The sequence below is a fragment of the Bufo gargarizans genome, chromosome 6 (genome assembly GCF_014858855.1).
Source record: "Bufo gargarizans isolate SCDJY-AF-19 chromosome 6, ASM1485885v1, whole genome shotgun sequence".
In the NCBI taxonomy this organism is placed as follows: Eukaryota; Metazoa; Chordata; class Amphibia; order Anura; family Bufonidae; genus Bufo; species Bufo gargarizans.
Genome location: NC_058085.1, coordinates 349,109,662 through 349,134,646, shown reverse-complemented (window position 1 = coordinate 349,134,646; position 24,985 = coordinate 349,109,662). Strand labels below are relative to the sequence as shown.

Sequence of the window (24,985 nt, the reverse complement as noted above, 5' to 3'; positions counted from 1 at the left end):
CGATCTTTAGATTTTTCTGACCAGCAGGAGGAGCCTCAATACATGATAGATCCTGCTCGCTTCATCACGGTGGCTCCTGTCCTGAGAAGAGACATTTCTCCCAGGAGAATATTCGTACCCTCTGCCAAAAGGAAAAGCATTCTGTCATGGGGACACAACTCCAAACTGGCCGGTCATCCCGGAATCCGCAAGACTACTGAACTACTGTCTCACCACTACTGGTGGCCCACATTATCCAAAGACGTACGTGACTATGTTTCAGCCTGCATTGTCTGTGCTCAAAATAAAATTTCCAGGCCTGTTGCTACCTCTACCCATTCCTGATGCTCCATGGCAACACATTGCCATGGACTTTATTACTGATCTGCCTTCTCCAGCTGAATGTACTGTGAATTGGGCGATTGTGGACCGCTTCTCCAAGATGGCGCACTTCGTTCCATTGACTGGATTACCCTCGGCTGCGGAACTCGGCAAGCTGTTCATAAAACATATATTTCGTCTACATGGCTTGCCTGGACATATTGTTTCCGATCGAGGAGTTCAATTTACGTCCAAGCTCTGGAGAGCCCTCTGTCGTCTCCTTGAAATAAATCTTGACCTATCTTCCGGTTATCAACCCCAAACCAACGAGCAAGTAGAGCTGGTTAATCAGATATTGGAGAACTACCTTCGACATTTTGTTTCAACGCAACACAATGGAATGGAAGGAGGGACTAGAACAGTTCAGAAGGAAAGGTGTAGGGTAAAAAATATACATAAACCTCTCAAATGTATGTATACTAATGCCAGAAGCTTGACTAATAAAACTGGTGAACTGGAATTAGTGATGTGTGAGGAGGACTATGACATAGTGGGAATAACTGAGACATGGCTGGATGATAGCTATGACTGGGCGGTTAATGTACAAGGTTACAGTCTGCTTAGAAAGGATCGTCAAAACCGGAGAGGGGGAGGGGTCTGCCTTTATGTAAAGTCCGGTCTAAAGCCCACACTCCGCGAAGATATAAGTGAGGGACATGAACATGTGGAGTCACTGTGGGTAGAGATACATGGAGCTAAAAACAACAATAAATTACTTTTAGGAGTTTACTATAAACCACCTAATATACCAGAGTCCACAGAAAATCTACTACTAAACGAGATAGACGAGGCGGCAAATCATAATGAGGTGGTTATTATGGGGGACTTCAACTACCCAGATATAGACTGGGAAACTGAAACTTGTATATCTCATAAGGGAAACAGGTTCTTGGCAATAACCAAAGACAATTACCTCTCCCAACTGGTTCAGGACCCGACTAGAGGGACGGCCATACTGGACTTAGTATTAACCAATAGGCCCGACAGAATAACAGACGTGCAGGTTGGGGGACACTTGGGAAATAGTGACCATAAAGTAATAATCTTCCAATTATCATTCAAAAGAGCGTTTCTACAGGGAGGAACAAAAATACCAAACTTCAAAAAAGCTAAATTTAGCCAACTAAGAGAGGCCATAGGCCAAACTAACTGGGACAAAGTCCTCAAAAATAAAAATACAGCCACAAAATGGGATATCTTTAAAAACATTCTAATATCTCATTGTGAGAGGTACATACCGTATGGTAATAAAAGGTTAAGGAACAAAAAGAAACCAATGTGGATAAACAGAACTGTAAAGAAAGCAATAAATGACAAAAAGAAAGCATATCATTCACTGAAACAGGAGGGGAGCACGGAAGCACTGAAAAACTATAAGGAAAAAAATAGAACATGTAAAAAACAAATAAAAGCGGCCAAACTAGAGACCGAGAGATTAATTGCCAAAGAGAGTAAAACTAACTCTAAAATGTTCTTCAATTATATAAATGTTAAAAAGTATAAATCTGAAGGTGTCGGTCCTTTAAAGAGTAATGAGGGGGAAGTCGCAGAGAGCGATGAGGAGAAAGCAAAGCTGTTAAATATTTTTTTCTCCAATGTATTCACTGAGGAAAATAAATTGTCAGATGACATGCAGAATGCAAAAATAAATTCCCCATTAAAAGTGTCCTGTCTGACCCAGGAAGAAGTACATCAGCGACTTAAAAAGATTAAAATAGACAAATCGCCAGGACCGGATGACATACACCCCCGTATCCTAAAGGAATTAAGTAATGTCATAGCCAGACCCTTATTTCTGATATTTGCAGACTCTATACTGACAGGGAATGTCCCACAGGATTGGCGCATGGCGCATGTGGTGCCAATATTCAAAAAGGGGCCAAAAACAGAGCCTGGAAACTATAGGCCGGTAAGTTTAACATCTGTTGTGGGTAAACTGTTTGAAGGTTTTCTGAGAGATGCTATATTAGAGCATCTCAACAGAAATAAGCAGATAACGCCATATCAGCATGGCTTTGTGAGGGATCGGTCATGTCAGACTAATTTAATCAGTTTCTATGAGGAGGTAAGTTCTAGACTTGACAGCGGTGAATCAATGGATGTCGTATATCTGGACTTCTCCAAGGCATTTGACACTGTACCACATAAAAGGTTAGTATATAAAATGAGAATGCTCGGACTGGGAGAAAACATCTGTATGTGGGTAAGTAACTGGCTCAGTGATAGAAAACAGAGGGTGGTTATTAACGGTACACACTCAGATTGGGTCACTGTCACTAGTGGGGTACCTCAGGGGTCAGTATTGGGCCCTATTCTCTTCAATATATTTATTAATGATCTTGTAGAAGGTTTGCATAGTAAAGTGTCAATTTTCGCTGATGACACTAAACTGTGTAAAGTAATTTACACTGATGAGGACAGTATACTACTACAGAGGGATCTGGATAGATTGGAGGCTTGGGCAGATAAGTGGCAGATGAGGTTTAACACTGATAAATGTAAAGTTATGCACATGGGAAGGAAAAATGCAAGTCACCCGTACATACTAAATGGTAAAACACTTGGTAACACTGACATGGAAAAGGATCTAGGAATTTTAATAAACAGCAAACTAAGCTGCAAAAACCAGTGTCAGGCAGCTGCTGCCAAGGCCAACAAGATAATGGGTTGCATCAGAAGGGGCATAGATTCCCGTGATAAGAACATAGTCCTGCCACTTTACAAATCACTAGTCAGACCACACATGGAGTACTGTGTACAGTTCTGGGCTCCTGTAAACAAGGCAGACATAGCAGAGCTGGAGAAGGTCCAGAGGAGGGCATCTAAAGTAATAACTGGAATGGGGCAACTACAGTACCCTGAAAGATTATCAAAATTAGGGTTATTCACTTTAGAAAAAAGACGACTGAGGGGAGATCTAATTAATATGTATAAATATATCAGGGGTCAGTACAGAGATCTATCCCATCAGCTATTTATCCCCAAGACTGTGACTGTGACGAGGGGACATCCTCTGCGTCTGGAGGAAAGAAGGTTTGTACACAAACATAGAAAAGGATTCTTTACGGTCAGAGCAGTGAGACTCTGGAACTCTCTGCCTGAGGAGGTAGTGATGGTGAGTACAATAAAGGAATTCAAGAGGGGCCTGGATGTATTTCTGGAGCGTAATAATACTACAGGCTATAGCTACTAGAGAGGGGTCGTTGATCCAGGGAGTTATTCTGATTGGAGTCGGGAAGGAATTTTATATTCCCCTAAAGTGGAGAAAATTGGCTTCTACCTCACAGGTTTTTCTTTTTTTTTTGCCTTCCTCTGGATCAACTTGCAGGATAACAGGCCGAACTGGATGGACAAATGTCTTTTTTCGGCCTTATGTACTATGTGTTACTATGTTACAACAACTGGGTATCACTATTACCTTGGTGTCATGGAACCATGAACCAGACGTACAACAAGAGATAAGTGGAAATAAGAAGGCTTTATTGAAAATCAAGCTGTGAGGCAAAAGTCCAAACGGATGGCTAAACCGAAGCAGGGTCTTGCGAAGCCAGAGGTCAGGGACCAGAAGGGTAGTCAGACGAAGCCAGGATCAGGAACCAGCAGGGTAGTCAGACGAGGCCTGGATCAGGAACCAGCAGGGTAGTCAGACGAAGCCAAGATCAGGAACCAGCAGGGTAGTCAGACGAAGCCAGGATCAGGAACCAGCAGGGTAGTCAGACGAAGCCAGGATCAGGAACCAGAAGCAGCAGCAGTCTTGGAAGCATGTGAACACAGGAGGACCAAGCAGGGAACTGAAGCCACAGACCTCCTATATATATGAGCTAGGCATCCAGCTCCTCCCAGTGGGAAGGAGAAGCCGCAGGGTGGGAGGCTACAAGAAACCCAGAAACCAAGATGGCCGCCAGCACATGTCAAACGAAGGAGAACAGCCAGAAGGTAAGACCATGACAGTACCTCCCCCTCAAGGGCCCCTCCTCCGCGGAGTAAGGAACGGTTTCTGAGGGAAGCGTGCGTGGAAGGCTCGGAGCAAGGCAGGAGCATGGACATCTGCGGAGGAAACCCAGGAACGCTCCTCTGGACCATAACCACGCCAATGGACCAAAAACTGCACCCGACCGCGGACCAGGCGCGAGTCCAGGATATTGCTCACCTCATACTCCTCACGATTGCCCACTTGGACCGGACGAGGCCGAGGAACCGAGGAAGTGAAACGATTACACACCAGTGGCTTCAACAGGGAGACGTGAAACACGTTGGAGATCCGCATGCCAGGAGGAAGCGCAAGGGCATAGGCTACCGGGTTTACCCTGCGAAGCACTCGGAAGGGACCAACAAAGCGAGGCGCCAGCTTGGGAGTAGGCACTCGAAGGTTGAGGTTGCGGGTGGACAACCATACGCGGTCTCCGACCTGGTAGGAAGGAGCGGGCGCTCGTCTGCGATCAGCCTGGAGTCTCTGGCGCTGAGCAGAGACCTCAAGGGACCTCTGGATCTGTACCCAAGAAGCACGTAGAACGGAAAGGTGATCCTCCACAGCCGGAATATCCTGGGGAGAGAATACCTCCGGTAACACGGCAGGTTGGAACCCATAATTGGCCATGAAGGGAGACGTCCCAGAGGAAGAGTTCACCGCCGTGTTCCTGGCAAACTCAGCCCACGGCAGGAGATCAACCCAATTGTCTTGGTGATCGGAGACATAGCAACGAAGGAATTGCTCCAAGGCCTGATTGGATCGTTCTGCGGCCCCATTGGACTGAGGGTGGTAGGCCGAGGAGAAAGAGAGGTGAATCCCCAACTGGGAGCAAAAGGAGCGCCAGAACCTGGACACAAACTGACTCCCCCGATCCGACACAATCTCCCTGGGCAAACCATGCAACCGGAAGACCTCCCTGGCAAAAATCGTGGCCAACTCTTGTGCAGAGGGTAACTTCTTGAGAGGAACACAGTGGCACATTTTGGAAAACCGATCCACAATCATGAGAATGACCGTATGGCCTCGGGATGCAGGGAGGTCCACAATGAAATCGTTCCCCAGGTGTGACCATGGACGCTCCCCGGTGGCTATGGGTTGCAAAAGGCCCAACGGACGGTGCCGAGGGGACTTGCTCTGGGCACAAACAGAGCATGCCGCTACATATTCGGCGATGTCGGAACGTAGAGAAGGCCACCAGAACAGACGTGAAACAGCCCAGGACAGCTGATTCTTTCCAGGATGCCCCGCGGCCTTGGAGTTATGGTAGGTTCGCAACAACCGAGTGCGCAACTCCTCAGGCACAAAACATCTGCCGTTGGGTCTCCCAGAGGGAGCACCAGATTGAGCCGCCAAAATCTGCACACCCAGGGGAGAAGTCAGGCTGGTGCGAATGGCGGCCAGGATCTGATTCGGAGGTATGACTGAAGTCGGAATCGACTCCTCCCCGGACAGCTCGGAGTACTGCCGTGATAAGGCATCCGCTCTGATGTTCTTGGAACCGGGTAGGTAGGAGACCACGTAATTAAAACGTGACAAGAACAGAGCCCATCTGGCCTGACGTGGTGTCAATCTCTTGGCCTCAGAGAGGTAGGTCAGATTCTTGTGGTCCGTCAGGATGAGAACCGGAACCACCGAGCCCTCGAGCAAGTGCCTCCATTCTTTAAGGGCCTGCACGATGGCCAATAACTCCCTGTCACCAATCTGATAGTTGCACTCCGCGGACGACAGTTTCCGGGAGTAAAACCCACAAGGAAGCAGAGGACCCTCTGGTGTTCTACGCTGAGACAGAAGGGCGCCTACTCCCGTCTCAGACGCGTCCACCTCGAGGACAAAAGGCAACCCAGGGTTGGGGTGCGACAGAATCGGAGCCGACACAAAGGCGGACTTTAGAGCCTCAAAAGCTCGGATGGCCTCGAGCGGCCAGACCTGGGGATTACTGCCCCTCCTGGTCAGATCCGTGAGAGGCTTGGCTAGCATGGAAAAGTCCCTGATGAACTTCCGATAATAATTGGCGAAGCCCAAAAAGCGCTGCAGGGCACGAAGACCACTGGGCTGGGGCCACTGTAAGACAGCCGAAACCTTCTCAGGATCCATGGAGAACCCCTCAGCGGAAATGATGTAACCTAAGAAGGTTACCTGGGATCGGTGAAATTCGCATTTCTCAAGCTTACCGAACAGCTTGTTCTCTCGTAACCGTTGCAACACTCGTCTGACATCCAGAATGTGGACCTCCATGGATTCAGAATATACCAAGATGTCATCCAAATAGACCACCACACATTGCTGCAACAGGTCACGGAAAACATCGTTGATGAATTCCTGGAAGACTGCGGGCGCATTGCACAACCCAAAGGGCATAACCAAGGATTCATAATGACCGGTCCTGGTGTTAAACGCGGTCTTCCACTCATCGCCCGCCTTGATCCTTACCAGGTTATATGCCGCCCTCAGGTCGAGTTTGGTAAAGACCGTGGCCCCTTTGAGGCGATCGAACAGCTCGGAAATCAATGGTATCGGGTAAGCGTTCTTGATCGTGATGCGATTGAGACCCCTGTAATCGATGCAAGGCCTCAACTCACCGCCCTTCTTTTTCACAAAGAAAAATCCAGCCCCTGCCGGGGACGAGGATTTGCGAATGTGTCCGCGTGAAAGTGCCTCCCTCACGTACTCCTCCATGGCCTCATTCTCCGCTACTGACAGTGGATAGACTTTGCCACGAGGAGGAACGGCACCAGATTGTAACTCTATGGCACAATCGTATGGGCGGTGCGGAGGTAGGGCAACCGCACGCACCTTATCGAATACATCCCGGTACTCCTCGTATTCAGGAGGCAACAGAGAGTCCGAGGAAGTACAAAGCAACTTGACAGACCCATGTATGCAACTGGCCCCACACTGCGGTGACCACGAGAGGATCTCGGCCGATCTCCAATCGAAAGTCGGATTATGCTTCTGGAGCCAGGGGTACCCCAGGACCACCGAGTAGTGTGGAGACGAAATAACCTGGAGACAGACCGACTCTCTGTGAACGGCACCAATGGCCATCCCCACTGGAAGGGTCTCATGAGTCACGTGTGGCGGCAGAAGGGGTCTGCCGTCTATCGCCTCAAGAGCCAGTGGGGAACCTCGAGGCTGCAGAGGAATGGAATTAGCGGCAGCGAACACGCTATCAATGAACAAACCACCAGCACCAGAGTCCACCAACGCCTGGGTCGTCACCGAGGCCCCGGCCCAGGAGAGGACAACAGTAATCAGTGGTTTGTCAACACGGGAAACCGGGGACGAGGAGACTCCACCCAAGATCTGCCCCCGGCAGGATCTCAGGTGCGAGCGTTTCCCGGACGGTTCGGGCATGCCAACCAAAAATGCCCACCGAGACCACAGTACATGCATCGGCCCTCGCGTCTCCGGAGTGCCCTCTCCCCCTCGGACAGGCGAGCAAACCCCAGCTGCATGGGTTCACCCCCAGACAAGTCATCCCCAGGAGGCGTGGGAGGAGAGGGAGGCACGGGTGGGACAGCAAACGTAGGCGCCAATCTGTTAGAAGGCCTCCGCAGGCTCTCCTTAAAAGAAGGTCTCTCCCTGAGTCTGGTGTCAATCAAAATCAGGAAAGAAATAAGAGACTCAAGCTCCACTGGTAGGTCCTTAGCTGCAACCTCATCCTTCAAGGCATCCGAGAGACCATGAGAGAAAGCAGCGACCAGAGCCTCATTATTCCAGCCCACCTCTGCTGCCAGAGTACGAAACTCAATGGCGTACTCAGCTATGGATCGTGAACCCTGTCTGATGGACATAAGGAGCTTCGCAGCAGAGGCGGCACGAGCCGGCACATCGAATACCTTCCGAAGAGAAGCAACAAAACCGGAAAACTCGGCAACCACCGGATTGTTGTTCTACCATAAAGGGCTGGCCCAGGCCAAGGCCTTGTCCGAGAGCAGCGAGATCAAGAAGCCCACCTTTGATCTCTCAGTGGGAAAGGCATGTGGCAGCAACTCGAAATAAATGCCCACCTGGTTAAGGAAACCTCGGCACTGGTTTGGCTCTCCCCCAAAGCGCTGTGGAAGGGGGGCAGAACCGGTCATACCCCGAAACACCGCAGGCGCAGCAACAGGTGTCGGGGTAGACTCTGGCGCAACAACCGGAGCGGCAGTAGGAGCGGGCCCAGGAGCGACAACCGACCCATCGGCAACGGAAGCTAAATGAGCCGTGCGTTCAAGCAGGGTTTGCAACGCCACAGCGAACCGACCCAACAGGTGATCCTGCTGATCAAGTCTGGCAACCAGCGTAGGTAGCGAGGATGGCCCTGTACCGTCAGAATTCATGGCTTGGTCCTAATGTCATGGAACCATGAACCAGACGTACAACAAGAGATAAGTGGAAATAAGAAGGCTTTATTGAAAATCAAGCTGTGAGGCAAAAGTCCAAACGGATGGCTAAACCGAAGCAGGGTCTTGCGAAGCCAGAGGTCAGGGACCAGAAGGGTAGTCAGACGAAGCCAGGATCAGGAACCAGCAGGGTAGTCAGACGAGGCCTGGATCAGGAACCAGCAGGGTAGTCAGACGAAGCCAAGATCAGGAACCAGCAGGGTAGTCAGACGAAGCTAGGATCAGGAACCAGCAGGGTAGTCAGACGAAGCCAGGATCAGGAACCAGAAGCAGCAGCAGTCTTGGAAGCATGTGAACACAGGAGGACCAAGCAGGGAACTGAAGCCACAGACCTCCTATATATATGAGCTAGGCATCCAGCTCCTCCCAGTGGGAAGGAGAAGCCGCAGGGTGGGAGGCTACAAGAAACCCAGAAACCAAGATGGCCGCCAGCACATGTCAAACGAAGGAGAACAGCCAGAAGGTAAGACCATGACACTTGGGCAGAGTTCTCCTACAACAACCACACTAGTGAGTCTACTGGATCCTCGCCATTCTTTGTTGTCTATGGTCAACACCACCGTACTCCTCTTCCTGTTTCTGTATCTGCCGTGGTTCCTGCTGCTGACTCTTCCTTCAGAGATTTATTGATGATTTGGAGTAACACCAAGGCCTGCATCGATAAAGCAGTGATCCGCATGAAGACCAATGTGCACAAGAGATGAAGGAAACCACCTTAGTTCTCCTCTGGGGAAAAGATATGGCTTTCCTCCAAACACATCTGCTTAAGAGTCCCCAGTTTAAAGTTTTCTCCGAGATTCCTTGGACCATTTGAAGTCTTGAAGAAGATCAACGAGGTGGCATACAAGTTGCGCCTGCCTCTTTCGCTACGCATTCCCAAGGCTTTCCTTGTGTCGTTGCTTTAACCAGTGGTCCTTAACCGCTTCTCAAAGGCTCCTTCTAGACCTATTCCAGTGGCTGAGAATGTTGACGAGGACATAGTGGACGTTAAGAAGCGGGAAAGGAGGACCTATTATCTTGTGGACTGGAAGGGATTAGGTCCAGAGGAGGGGTCCTGGGAGCAGCAGGAGAACATTCAGGCTCCGGATCTTCATCGTTTTCTGTCTCACCGTGGACTTAAGAAGAGGGGGCGTAAGGGGGGGGTACTGTAACAGCCATTGTCGTACACCCAATCCATGGTGCGAAACTAATCCATGGGCCCCCCCCCCGTGGCCCCCCCCAACCTGCCAACACCCCCCCCCCCACTACCTCCCCTACCATTCATAGGAGGTATGTACATGTACATAACCGCACACAGCTGTAAAGTATACCGTATTCATGTAAAGCTTAAAGTGTAACTGCCATTTAAAGTTTTTATTTTATTTTTTGCTAAAGTGTAGGGCAAGTGATAGATAACATTTTTGTAATATACTTTATTTAGCCAAAACGTTTAATTTTTGTAGTAAACTGTGGCTGAAATGGCCCTTAGCAGCGCTCTCAGAAGTGGGCGTTGCCAAGGGCCATCCATCTTCTATTTGAATAGGGGAGACAGGCTGTGCGGGCGCTGTGCTTCTGCCTCCCGTGCTCCCCCGGTGGCCACAGGCGTCTTAGGAGTTAAAATAATATGTATATTCATGATTTTCTTTGAAATCTCATGCTCCGGTACACTTACTAACCTGCCTTTCCTGCGATAATCACTTATGAAGCAGCCGCCGGAAGTAAGCGCTCACTGCACACAGTGCTTCAACTTCCGGAGGCTGCTTAAGGAGTGATTATCGCAGGGAAGGCAGCGTTATACTGTATATTGAACGGCATGGTGTATGGATTATAATGTGTATTGTATAGCATGTTACAGGGATTATAATGTATACTGTACAGCAAATGTTTGGAGGTTACACCGTGCCGAACAATATAACCCCTGTGGGATAGATAGATATGAGATAGGTAGCTAGATAGATATGCCTATACCTATATACAGCCTATATCTATATACAGTCTACACCTATGTACTGCAATATATAGTTGTAGGCTGTACATAGGTATAGGCTGTTTATAGGTCTAATTAAACAATATCGGTCACAAAATGCTGCTGTATGCATCACTCCTTGGACGGGGCTGTGTTGTGTCAGGTGATTCCATTGACCTACCCCGGCTCTCCTGGAGGTATTTAATTGGCTCAGCCCTCTACTCAAGCGCCTCAAGGTCCTATCCTGTGCAATTGAGCTTGTTACCACTTGTGTTCCTGACTACGTGCCTCGTTCCTAGACTACGCTCTTCGTCTCATCCCTGCCTGCTTGCATCGCTCCTCCTGTTGCCGACCCGGATTGTCTGACTTCGTTCCTGTTCCGCCTGCCCTGATCCATTGCTTTTCTCGACTTTGTCTCTGCCTCTTCCTCCAGTTCCTGTCTTTGTCGCTCCTGGTAACGACCCTGCCTGTCTAACCACGAATGTACTGTCGGTACCTTTGCAGGTACCTCCTGGTTTGCCTGGACCAGCTGCTACTGACTCTGGGACCGCCCTGGAGTGGTACCTGGCAACTACCCTAACGGCCAAGTCTATCCTCACCATCATAGGCTCTAGAAAAAAACAGGTAGCCGCTTAGTCATACCCCTCCAAGGTACAGCCAGTCCGTTGCACAGTGGGTTCACATCCGCTGCCCGTGACAGGATAATAGTCCTTTAATTTCTAGCAGTTTCAAAAGATCTTAACAAACAGCTTATTGCTTTAAATGCAATTAGGTATAATATAGGAAGCAGAGTGTTTAATATTTCACCATAAATATGCGGACATGGTAACTAAAACCAATCACATTAAAATATTCATTACTAAACTAATAAATTCAAATAAGGACATTTCAAAAGAACATTGTTTTCATTTTCAACTATCTCAGAATCTTAATTGGGCGTCCTGAGAGCAGCTCCACCTTGTAAATTCCTGCTGCTGCAAACACAGGGATCCATGCAGCATGGACTAGGAACTCAGCAAAGATGGTTTAAAATGGTCAGAACTGACTGTATAGTTACTCTGCTGTTGGTCTGCTTCTTCATGCATTCATACAGTTAAAGCTTACCTAACCTCTCAACAAACTCTGCATTATTCAATCGCATAGTGCCTATGCATGAGAAATAACATGATTTCTGGCCACTATATGACTTCTATGTGTCATGTTTAGCCGTTTTCCTTTATCTCTAGTTTGCAGTTCTCCCAGAGGTGGAAACTGTACGACAAAAAATAGTTTGAGGTAGAGACAGCACCACTTACTAATTTACTTTTAGTAGATACAATCTGTGGCAGTGCCCACAGTGTTGAACCCTAGCCCGTCGAGTTCCAAGAGATTAGGAGATGGAGAGAAGACCGTGGCACTCAATGTCTTCACAATAAGCAGAGTTTTATTCACCAACCGTCTCTATCTCAGAGGTGGGAACTGTACGTTCCTCTGTTAGCCATAGTTTTGCTTCATCAAAAGAACCTGTAAGGGCGCACTCCCGCCAACCATCCAGGAGCACTCTTTATATGGTGGAGCTTGGTATTCAATGCACAGAGCATATGGGAACTTACATCCAGGAAATAGAAGTGACTAGAAACATAAAAAATATTATTATTCAGAATATGTTCCTAAGTTGTTTAATGTTATATATTGTAGCTGTCTACTTCCGGCTTTGTCTGCTGTGGGGGGGGGGGGGGATTTTGGCACCTGATAGCAGCCAATAGTTTGGGGTGTCGGGTGTCAGATTGATGACCTATCCTGAGGATAGATCATCAATATCTAGGATCCACAAAAAAAAACTTTACTGATACAGAACATAAGAGAGATAGCTACCCCACTGTTTGTCAGTCTGCAGGGTTTTATGCATGGTTCTTACCCAAACAGTTTTGAATAAATGCTACAGAGAACATTGGTGTTAATCTCTTGCTGATCTGTTCCATCTTTGGCTGGTGGTCAGTTGAGGAAGAGAGGGTTAGAAAAGGGGTGGGGCTTAACCATCTATTTATCCTCCTGTAGGCAGGGTAGAGGGAGAGGGTCCTGCTGCAGCCACTTGTCTTACAACCAGACAGAGGAGGGCTGCATGACTGATCTCCTGGGACAAGGAGGAAGATTTCTTCATATATTTATTATAAATAAGATTATTTTATATAAGAAGCTATTAATTGGTCACTGCATGCCGGTATTTTTAAACACAGCAAGATGACATTTGCTTTGTGTGGCACTGCCGCTGGCACGGTAATTTGAGCGCTATTCCGTCTGATTATAATTGTATGATCATTTGTAAACTTTAAGATCATATAGAAGAGAACTAATAGTATAAAGTATCACGTTGGGTACCAGAGTACTGCCAGTCCTGCTATCCAGATATGAGATTCCCTCTTGTTTTACTTACAATGTTATTTTTATTGCTATATTCAGGGCATGTGAACGTCACTGTAACAACAGAAGCTCTGGACACACAAGATTTATGCCAAAATGAGGTCCCTATTGTCCCGAAACAGGGAAGCATCGATACGGTGGTAAAGCCATTGCTTGTTCAGGTTAGTTTCATGGTTTGAAACATTTTATGCTATTTCATGACAATGTCCTAACCTGCACATAAAGCCTCCATGAGGTACTGTTTACTCCCCTAAAGGCAACGCTTCCTTAAAATGGAATGTGAAGAAGCATGATCAATTTTTTCTCGACAGTCTCCAAAGTCAAAATATGGAGATCCGTCATCTAGCCATGTGTGTAATCCCTAAAGCTGCCCATGCACATTAGATCTATGTGGCTGAACACGCTGAACATCTAATGTCTGTGGGATCCTTCTAACTCTCACCCGACAGCTGATGTTGGGGGACATAAGGATCAAGCATGTTGGCTTTAAACTGCCCAATCCTTTTGTTCTTGGGTGACAGAGGTGCAGCATTTGGCCAACAACTATCTCACTTGTATGGCCAGCTTACATGTGGCCTATGCTAAATGTAAAGACATGTTTTATCTTCTTCTTATGAGATGTATGTTTGTGTTTTGTTCAGCCAGGGGGACTAATGGAGGAGAAATCATACAGCGCTCTACTGTGCAGTCGAGGAGAAGGTAAAAATGGAAACTTAATTACATTAATGACTTTGTTTTTCCACCAAAACATATATGTACAGAAATCCACATAGCCTAAATGGCAGCATTCAGAAGTTAAATAGCTCCTGATGTAGCACCCCAGACCTGTTACAGTTAACTCTGGCCTCTTTCTTGAGTACCATAGCTTTCACTGCAACAGACCCCAGGGAGTGATGGCCTGAGGGAGTTTACCAGGACACAACACTTCATCGGGGCCATTCCCATCCTCTACACTGGCACCACAGGGCCTCGCTGCATGGCCTCCATGTGCTGCCATACCAAGCTCCATCAAGTGCTGCAGGTACAGATCTATTCTACCCTAGAAGCAGCATAGCATCCGACGAAACATACCACTTAGTCAAGTCAAGCAAGGAAACCCATGTAATTTAGGTTACATGTTCGCCTCAATTATGGTTATAGTTTTGGCCATCATTGCTGTGTGTTATTTCATACATTATATTTCTCCTCTTGTCCTAGATGATTCTAAAGTGGAAGAGATTTCATTGAAGATTCCTGAAAACATTCTGAAGGATTCTGAAAGAGCCAACATTGTAGTAATTGGTAAAACTGAATTACAATACCCAAATAATAGGAATAATTTAATTTGTGAACTTTAGATAAACAAAACATCAGTGGCTCTATCCCATCAGCTATAGCGGGCAGGATTGACCTTTCTAGAGAGACTGTAGTAGTGGCAAATTTGGGGTTAGGGAATTGGTCTAAGGTTCATGGGAGGGTGTTGGGGAAGAAACATATCTCAGACTTTACAATCCAGGATTGAAAACTTGGCACCATAATGGAGGTCCCAGTTGGAATTGTTGGAATGGGGTTTTTAGTCTACTGTAGAGTTAATGGGGTTATCCTGGAAAAGATAATGATGACTTATCCTTAGGATAGGTCATCATTATCACATCAGTTTTGAATAAATGCTACAGAGAACATTGGTGTTAATCTCTTCCTGATCTGTTCCATCTTTGGCTGATGGTCAGTTGAGGAAGAGAGGGTTAGAAAAGGGGTGGGGCTAAACCATCTATTTATCCTCCTGTAGGCAGGGTAGAGGGAGAGGGTCCTGCTGCAGCCACTTGTCTTACAACCAGACAGAGGAGGGCTGCATGACTGATCTTCTGGGATAGGTCATCAATATCACATCAGCGGGGGTCCAAGTCCTGGCACCTCTGGTGAGCGATGCAGGCCCCCAACAGCTTTCCAAGAGCAGTGTCATACATTGTATAGTGCCAGAGCTTGGTATTGCAGCTCAGCTCCATTTTCATCAATGGGACTGAGCTGCAACTAGGCCTCATGACCAATGTACAGTGATGTAACTGACCTACTGTAGGAAGAGGCTGAGGTGCTCAAGGCCTCTTCTAGCAGTTGATCGTCGGGGGTTCCGGGTGTTGCTACCCCACAGATCTGATACTGATGACTATCCTGAGGATAAGTCATAAATATCTTTTCCTGGATAAATCCTTTATTATAAAACATGGTCATGGTCTTAGAGATCAGTATGGGGGGATTTTAGGAGACCATATTAAAGTAAGTATAGTTTTGTTTAGGTTACTTCAGGTATATTTTTGTAGTCTAGAGAACCCTTTAACCACCAGTTGAATTCCAACAGGAGATCTAATGGGCACGGCAATGCAAAATTTGGACCGTCTTCTGGCCATGCCATATGGATGTGGTGAACAGAACATGGTCTTATTTGCCCCCAACATTTTTATTCTTCAGTATCTGGAGAAGACTCATCAACTAAATAGTGAAATTAAAAACAAAGCTACTAGGTTTCTGGAGAGCGGTGAGTGACTGAATTTATATAGTTACCTTTAGATGTTGTATCCATGAAGATGGCCATAGTAATATAGATAAGTGCACATCATACAACTCTTAGGCTGCTTTCCACACTTGAATTCTGGTAGGCTGTCTGGCAGAACACAGCCTGTCAGAATTCTCCGGATCCGGCACTGCTGGATGCAACCGGAATGCTCTCAGGCCCCACTAAGTATATGGGGTCCGGTGGAGATTCGGCTGCATTCCAACAAAAATGCTGAGAATTGCACGAACACAAACTGTTGCATGCTCAGGTTTGTGTACGGCCGATTCCCGGCTTCGTCTGCCGAAACAGGCAGCCGAATTGTAGTGCCACCGGTGTGGAAGTAGCCTTAATTGTCAAGAGTGACAGACAACATGTGTCCAGAGTACGGAGTACACATTTTGTCAATGGGGCCGCAGCGCAGGGAGTACGGGCAGGAGAGCGTATTGCTGCTCCTGCCTGTGCCCCGCGGAGGTTTATTAAATCCTGGCATAGCACATAAGTACCCTGTAACCATGTACTATGCCAGGATTAGCTGAGCGGAGTGGGCTTCTGCTTCTGCCTGCTCCGCTAAGGTAAAAGCTGACATGCAGGACTTTTAGCTTAACAAAGCAGGCAGAAGCAGGAGCCCGCTCCGTCCTGCCCATACTCCCTGCAGCTGCGACCCCATTGATAAAATGTGTACTCCATACACTACTCAGCAGTCAGTGGTGTACAGAGAAGTAGATTTTAAGTGAACTACGAAAAGTGCGCTTTGGGGGGTAAAGTGTATTAAAATTACAAAAAACATGAATAAACTATATTACAAAAACTGTTATGGGACATGTTCACAAAAATGTATACAAAAGTTTAGTTACTCTTTAAAAACAGTTCAAACAAGAAATTACAATACTTAGTTCTGATCATGTCCTGAGTCGTGATCATGTTTGGAGGAGGTCACTCCTCTTTACATGTCCTATCATAATATCAGCTTTAGCCCAAAAACAATCCTCTTTAACGGAAGACAATTATCATATTTTATTCTTCAATTGTCCTGTGTTGTATACATTGTAGAATTGGCTACTTCTGCTCCATATTTTGAAATTAGATTTTTTTTTTTTTTAAACTGTAATTCCATTTAGGATATCAGAGAGAACTGACTTATAAACGTGATGATGGATCATACAGTGCGTTTGGGAAAAGTGATAGCAGTGGAAACACCTGGTAAGAATGTAGACAATGGCATTGGTGCTCAAAGTAAGTCAACTGACCAAGAACTCTGTTTTCACAATTATTTTGATTTAGGGTTCTTTATCACTGGCTGCGTGGGTATTTTATAGCTGCCATTTTCTTTTATACAACCAATAGATTGAAATGTAATTTATCTTATCAATGACTCTTACGAAAATTGGTCAGAAAATGAGAGCATTTAAATGCTATGTACACCTTAGGGGGCAATTTTTTTTATGATTCTATTTTACTCATTTTGGGCTAAAAATAGTTTTTTCAATTGCTCATTTCAAAAACTTTTCAGCCATTCTATCACGAAGGGTTAACCGTATCTGGCTATGTAAATTGTACTTTCACTTTGTGCTGGTCATCAAATAAACCTTATCTCTAAATTACTAAAAGGTCATAAACACTTGTTTAAGCCATATTCTTATAAGTCAGAAAAGAATTGACCTATAATGAGTGTTTATAAGGTCAGAGATTAGAGATAAGGAGCCGTCAGCTGAGCTGCCTGATGGGAAACAGTAAAAATACAGAGCCTGGTACTAGAGAATCTCAAGGTTAAATAGAGAAAGGGGCTCAACATTTTTAATAAAGACCAATTAAAAAAAATATTTTTAGCTCTAAATTAATACAATACAATAATAATAATAAAAAAAAAAGGTTTATATAGCCTTTAAATGTGTAACAGACCAACATTTCAACTTCATCAAGGTTTTTTTTTTGAAGGAGCTCAACTTAAAGGGGTTATCCCATGATTAAAGGGGTATTCCCATCTTGCTAAATCAGCCAGAGCTGCAGTTACAGCAGAATTAACTTCCTGGTTTTCTGCTGCTAAGGCTGGGCGGGCTTAGGCAGCTAGAGTGAAGGCCGGCCACGCCTCCTTATGACATCACACTGAGAGCTGAGTCCTGCGTGCTAGTTCATGTGAAATGTATGAGTCATCAGTGTAGCAGCCTGCAGAGTGTGAGGCCCCTCCCCCTGCTGGGGAATGTCATTCAGAGAGCACTGGTCAGTTTATTTACACAGTAAAAGGTCACTGTCCTGCAGTCTAATACAGTTTTACACATAGAACCTGTCTTATCTTTTACAAATCCATTCTGTGCAGCAAAACAATAATTCACTACTATACATTAGCCCACAAGCATGTCAGCCAGTAGCCATATGATCTGTTCTTTTGACTCCCATAAAACATGACCATCCCCCACCGACCAGCACTGATGCAGATTTTTTCCAATACAGCTCTACTACAGTTGTGTATAAACCATAGACCTTTTATCAGTATAGATGCATATATAGCTCTGCTACATCTATCTTCTCCTCCCCAACCAGCACTGTGTTAGATCTGCGGTATATACAGCTCTGCTACATCAGTGTGTTTCTCTATTTCATCCAGCACTGTGTCAGATCTGCGGCATATACAGCACTGCTACATCAGTGTGTTTCTCTATTCCATCCAGCACTGTGTCAGATCTGCGGCATATTCAGTCCTAGTACATCAGTTGTGTTTCTCTATTTCAACAACACTTTGTCTGAACTTCCACATATACAGCTCTGCTACATCAGTGTGTTTCTCTATTCCATCCAGCACTGTGTCAGATCTGCGGCATATTCAGCTCTGCTATATCAGTGTGTTTCTCTATTCCAACAACACTTTGTCTGAACTGCTGCATATTCAGCTCTGCTACATCCGTTGTGTTTCTCTATTCCAACAACACTTTGTCTGAACTGCCACATATACAGCTCTGCTACATCAGTGTGTTTCTCTATTCCATCCAGCACTGTGTCAGATCTGCGGCATATTCAGCACTGCTACATCAGTGTGTTTCTCTATTCCAACAACACTTTGTCTGAACTGCCGCATATTCAGCTCTGCTACATCTGTCTATTGATCTCTCCCCCAAGCACATACAGCCTGCTACATCTCTCTATTTATCTCTCCTCCAAGCACATACAGCCTGCTACATCTGTCTATTTATCTCTCCCCCAAGCACATACAGCTTTGCTACATCTGTCTTCCCCCTCCCCCACAAGCACTGTCGCTGAACAGCTTTCAATACAGTCCTGCCACTAAATAAAATTGTCCCCGTGTCCCTGCACTCTCCTCCGATCGCTCCAATGCACACCCCCTCTATGCGCAGCTGGATCCAGATTCCGCGCTGCATAAATTTTTTCCAATATGGGATAACTGTTTGATTGGTACTAATTTGGGGGGCATACGCTGATCGCATGGTATTACACTTTTGTGATGTAAGGTGACAAAAAATGGCTTTTTGGCACAGTTTTTTTTATGGTGTTCAACTGAGGGGTTAGGTCATGTGATATTTTTATAGAGCAGGTTGTTTCGGACACGGTGATACCTAATATGTATACTTTTTTCATTTATTTCACTTTAACATAATAATAGCATTTTTGAAACAAAAAAAATACAATTTTAATATCTCCTTGTTCTATAGTTTCTTTTTTTTTAGCGATTTTCTTATGTAGGGGCTAATTTTTTGCGGGATGAGGTGACGGTTTTATTGGTACCAAATTGTGGGACATACGCCTTTTTGATCACTTGGCGTTGCACTTTTTGTGATGTAAGGTGACAAAAATGGCTTTTTTGGCATTGCTTTTATTTTTATTTTTTTACAGTGTTCATCTGACGGGTTAGTTCATGGGATATTTTTATAGAGATGATTTTTACAGACGCGGTGATACCTAATATGTCTATTTTATTTATTTGTTTCTATTTTTAAAATTTTTTAATTACCTCGGATTTTTTTTTTTACATGTGAAACCTTTATTTTATTTTATTATTTATAAAACACTTTATTTTTTATTTAATATTTTTTTTATTTTATTTTTTTAATCAGACCCACTTGGTTCTTGAAGATCCAGTGGGTCTGATGCCTCTATAATACAATGCAGTACACTGTATAGTGTACTGCAGTGTATTTTCTATTACACTTAGCCTGGTCAGGCTCCTTTCTTCCTAGCAAGAGCCTGATTAGGCTTAGTGTACTTTCATACTAGCGGCAGGACAGCCTGCCGGATCCCTCCTGCCGCTATTTCGCCGTGCCGCCTCTCCGTCCCTATTGACTATAATGGGGAGGAGGGCGGAGCTCCGGCGCAGCACGGCAGTTCGCTGTGAGAGGCCGCCGGACGAAAAAGTTGGACCTTCAGTACTTTTCGTCCGGCGGCCTCTCGCCGCGCACTGCCGGGGCTCCGCTCCCGTCCCCATTATAGTCAATGGGGACGGAGCGGCGGTCCGGCTAAATAGCAGGCGGAACGAATCCATCCTGCCGCAAGTGTGAAACTACTCTTTATGCCATGGCAAGCCGGATCCCTGTGAAGGCGTCCGGTTGCCATGGTAACCATCGGGGCTTACACAGCAGCGCAGCGCCTGATGGGGGAGGCAGCTCCATGCCTGTTAACCTCTTCCATACAGCGGTCCCTACGGACCATGGGATGGAAGGGGTTAACAGCTGACATCAGCTGCCAGCATGGGGTTTCACTCGGCCAACCATGAAACTGAAAGGGAGGGGGGGTCGGCACAGTTATCCACAGCAGAGCAGCCCATTCTCCTCACCATTCACTGATCCCGGCTGCTCTGCTGAACGCTGACAGCTGACCTCCTCCTCCTCCTGAAGGTGGGGGGTCAGCACAGTTACACAGAGCAGCACAGCCCGTTCTCACCATTCACTGACCCTGGCTGCGCTGCTGAACGCTGACAGCTCCCCTCCTCCTCCTCCTCCACCACCTGAAAGGGGGGTTGGCACAGTTACACAGAGCAGCACAGCCCATTCTCACCATTCACTGAGCCCCGTTCTCCTCACCATTCACTGATCGGGGCTGCTCTGCTGAAGGCTGACAGCTCCCCTCCTCCTCCACCATTCTCTCCCTCTACGGCCGCTGCATACAGAGCATGCGCCGGCTCTGTTTGTGAAGCGGCAACACTCTGGGCATGCGCGGCATTGGGCTGCGTGCGCGCTCATGTGATAACTGAGCGGCAGGCAAGAAGAAAGAAGAGGAGCTTATGCGCGAGCGCGGCCCAGGGACTCGCTCCAGAGGAGGTGGACGTTTCTAGGGGAGACCAAATCAAACACTGGGGTGCAATCCACAATATTTGGCCTAGAAAGGTAGAAATTTAATAATAGTTTATATTGGCAAAAATGATCATTGGCACATACTTAATGAAATAAGGTATGATCATTAAAATGAGAATACTCCTTTAATGTAAAAAATGAAAATCAGGCATCACATAGTACATGACAATATCTTGTTTGCAAAGCCAGAACCAGCCCTGTACCTCACGTGGATCCAGAGATCTCCCCATTCATTGCTCTGCTAGATTTATATCAAGCTGGCAGCTCAAGGGGAGTGTCTGTTCTGCTGCAACTAAGGGGGCGTGTCTCAGCTCTCCCTATCACAGCTCAGGGGGCGTGTCTCAGCTCTCCCTATCACAGCTCAGGGGGCGTGTCTCAGCTCTCCCTATCACAGCTCAGGAGGCAGTTGAAGGATGAAACTGAGCATGTGCGGCCATCTCAGTGAGCAGGTGAAAGAAATAAGAAAAAAACTACACAGATACATTTTATTGAATAACTCAGTGGCTATGCAAAATTTTTAATTAAATGCAATTACAAAAGTATTCAGATCCAGGAGCTTTGAAAACTGTAGAATATTTTTCGTTGTCTTTTTTTTTACTCTATATTTATTTCCTTTCAGGTTGACTGCCTTTGTAGTGAAGTCCTTCAGTAAGGCTCGGCCATACATCTTCATAGATGAAAACCACCTTAAACATTCTTTCTCCTGGCTGAAGAAAAACCAACAAGTCAATGGCTGCTTTAGGAGTGTAGGACGACTTTTTAATAACGCTATGAAGGTATAGTGGTGATATGTGTGATCATGTAGCATCTATTATACAGGGTGGGCCATTTATATGGATACACCTTAATAAAATGGAAATGGTTGGTGATATTAACTTCCTGTTTGTGGCACATTAGTATATGTGAGGGGGAAACTTTTCAAGATGGGTGGTGACCATGGTGACCATTTTGAAGTCGGCTATTTTGAATCCAACCTTTGTTTTTTTCAATAGGAAGAGGGTCATGTGACACATCAAACTTATTGGGAATTTCACAAGAAAAACAATGGTGTGCTTGGTTTTAACGTAACTTTTTTTCTTTCATGAGTTATTTACAAGTTTCTGACCACTTATAAAATGTGTTCAATGTGCTGCCCATTGTGTTGGATTGTCAATGCAACCCTCTTCTCCCACTCTTCACACACTGATAGCAACACCGCAGGAGAAATGCTAGCACAGGCTTCCAGTATCCGTAGTTTCAGGTGCTGCACATCTCGTATCTTCACAGCATATGCTGTGCAGCACCTGAAACTACGGATACTGGAAGCCTGTGCTAGCATTTCTCCTGCTGAGATGAGTCCTGTCCCTGACTCATCTCACGTACAGGACTCATCTCAGGTTAAATTTGCATATGTATCAAATCGTTTTTTTAACAATAAAAGCACACAGAGCTATGGGGACTGGGTATTGCGGATGTGCGAGCTAGCCAAAATCCCGGTGATAGGTTCCCTTTAACCTGAATACGAATATAGTATATCTTCCATGTACTTTATTATTAAGCCATAATATCCTGCCTACATTTAATGCGTTGCCTGTGCTGTTCATAGTGCGCCCTGTGCTGATGAATGGCAGGAAAAGTCTAAGACATATTGGGACACCATAGACTTTTTCCAGGGCGTGGGTGCCCACAGAGAGGGCTCTGAGTGCTGCCTCTGGCACCTGTGCCATAGGTTCGCCACCACTGATATAGAAGAAGGAGTGGAATTAACTTTTTATACATTGTTATATTTCAACATATGCTATAAATTGGAGCTTTAGCAGCAGTAAACCTAGCCGGAAAATGTTGCACTTTGAGTAGTTTCTTCTGTTATCTTCTATACCTCGCTGGTAAATGTGGTTTCATGCAGAATACTTTGTTTTCTTCCAGGGGGGAGTAACAGATGAAGTCTCACTCTCTACGTATGTTACCATAGCTCTGCTGGAGGCTGGAGTATTAATAGAGGTAATGGGTGCAAATCATTAAATATCTTTGTTGAGTTGGTGGATATTTAGAAGATGTGGCAGGCATTTAGATGTTTTCCATCATTTCTGGCCTAAATAAGGGACTTCAGAGTCACAAAAGCTTGCCTTATACCATCATTTATTTTAGTTAGCAATTAAAAGGTCAAATTTATTTTATTAATTGTTTCTCTTTTGGAGAGCATCAATACTTCTCACTACTGGCTAACACGGTACCAAACCTTTTTCTTTCCACCAATCTTAGAAACGCAGATTACAATTGAGGGTGGAATTATGATTTTAATTGGATATAAATACTTGTCTTCTCATAAACGTCTCTTCTAACCACCTATATGCCAAGGCAGACAGCCCCACACAAAGGAGTCTACATGGAGAGGTAGCCTTTTGAGGTCTTTTGAGCTCTGTGGGACTTCCAAACATATTTCCATTTGCTCACTTCTTGGTTCCTCCATTCTCAGGGTGTGTTTGGCTCCCATAGATGGGACCCTTACCTATTCGACAGCTATTTGACAGCCGTAGACAGCTGTTTCTGGGTTCTCGCCCCAGATGAGATGTACTGATGAGTGGTAAGATCCCTGAAGCAGCCTTCTCTGGTTTGGCTGATATGACATTGTTTTCTTCCTTCTGAAGGAGAGCTAATTTTGATAATTTTTTCCCATGGAGAATAGCCTGTAAGTCTCCATAGGCCACCTGGATCTTGTCATATTGTCAGACTTTATTCACTGGAAATATGGCTATTGGATATTATTACAGAAATGACGACAGAATCATTGAGAATCACAAACAACAGCTATGAGATCTGAAGAACCTCTATTCCCGCCAGCCCCATATCCTAATCAGCTTGACAATATAAAAACCATGATAGTCAAGACTTATTCTAAATTAAATGGATAATATATGGTGAAAGAGGAAATGTACTATTGGCTATTAAAATATGATCTAGTCATGTCACCGGCATACCCTAATAAGCTAAACACTTGTCTTTCAGGATCCTATGGTCAGAGATGCTGTGTCCTGCCTGAGGACAGCAGCTGAGACTGTCACTAATGTATACAGCCAGGCTCTGTTGGCCTATGCCTTTACTTTGTCTGGAGACACGAAGCTCAGGGAGGCGATGATGGACAAACTTGAGGCACAAGTTGTGAGAAGAAGTAAGTGATATGCATATGGGTGCTGCTCAGACCCAGCTACAGAAACCTCAGAAGCGGACTGATGAACCCTAGCAAAGGGGATTTTTTTTTTTTATCAGCTGAATTTGGCATGGTCAGGCATGGTCAGAGGCCACAATTTATGGCTGCGACATGCCAAGAAAAGACATAAGGTCATAGCATTAAACCACGACTGCATGAATGTTTGCACAATATTTAAGTCTGACGATCATCAGCCTGTAAAACAGAGGAGATATCATTACAGGCAGGATTAAATGAGTTAACTGCAGTAAAGTGATCTGTACAGACCAAAAGGCGCCTATTATTAGACATAGTGTCCAGTGCAAAAACAGGATTTTTTTGTTTTTGTTTAAATATAAAAATTGCTATGGAAAATTAAAAATATCATCAAAAATTATTTAAAAATATGTTTAACATAAAAAAGTGATTTAAACAGCAGGTCATTTTCTGATCACACATTCCCTTTAAACTTTCTATTATCTGGTGGCCAAAATTTTGATTCCTGTCCTAGTTGTGCATTTAAATATGCTGGCCAAGGAATAGTGGCTTGAATAGTGGTGTTATGAGCAGGGCTGCCATCAGAAATTTTGGGGCCCCTTACACAGCTCAAGGCCTGGGCCCCCCCTCCTACCCCGCCCCTTTAGAATCCGTCCTGACTCCACCCCCAAGGACGTACCCCCAATTTCATAATTTTTTTACAACTACAAAGACAGTAAAAAGTGATAATCAGTGATTTCAATAAGGAATTCATTTTTGACCAAATAATATGAAGCCTGCTACCATGACAAGGTAGACTCTTTTAAGCAGGACCCTCCACTAACACTAACTACACTACCTGTTCTAATCTGCCCTCGCAATCTTCCCCTGGCACATTAAAAAAAAAAAAAAGCACAAGGTTTACTGTTAGTGTTATGGGGGGATCTGTGGATGAT

The 24,985-nt window shown here is 45.5% G+C and overlaps 1 protein-coding gene across 6 annotated transcripts in view; it reads left to right on the top strand.

The window, feature by feature from the left end:
* LOC122940143 (alpha-2-macroglobulin-like) overlaps positions 1 to 24,985 on the top strand; it is a 201,401-nt gene that overhangs the window by 128,868 nt on the left and 47,548 nt on the right. For all 6 annotated transcript variants that reach the window (XM_044296537.1, XM_044296538.1, XM_044296535.1 and 3 more), the window contains 8 exons: positions 13,100 to 13,221; positions 13,702 to 13,759; positions 14,258 to 14,341; positions 15,396 to 15,572; positions 16,709 to 16,790; positions 21,507 to 21,663; positions 22,793 to 22,867; positions 23,873 to 24,035. In XM_044296537.1, the coding sequence (XP_044152472.1) occupies positions 13,100 to 13,221; positions 13,702 to 13,759; positions 14,258 to 14,341; positions 15,396 to 15,572; positions 16,709 to 16,790; positions 21,507 to 21,663; positions 22,793 to 22,867; positions 23,873 to 24,035 (918 nt within the window). The remainder of the gene's footprint in view (positions 1 to 13,099; positions 13,222 to 13,701; positions 13,760 to 14,257; positions 14,342 to 15,395; positions 15,573 to 16,708; positions 16,791 to 21,506; positions 21,664 to 22,792; positions 22,868 to 23,872; positions 24,036 to 24,985) is intronic.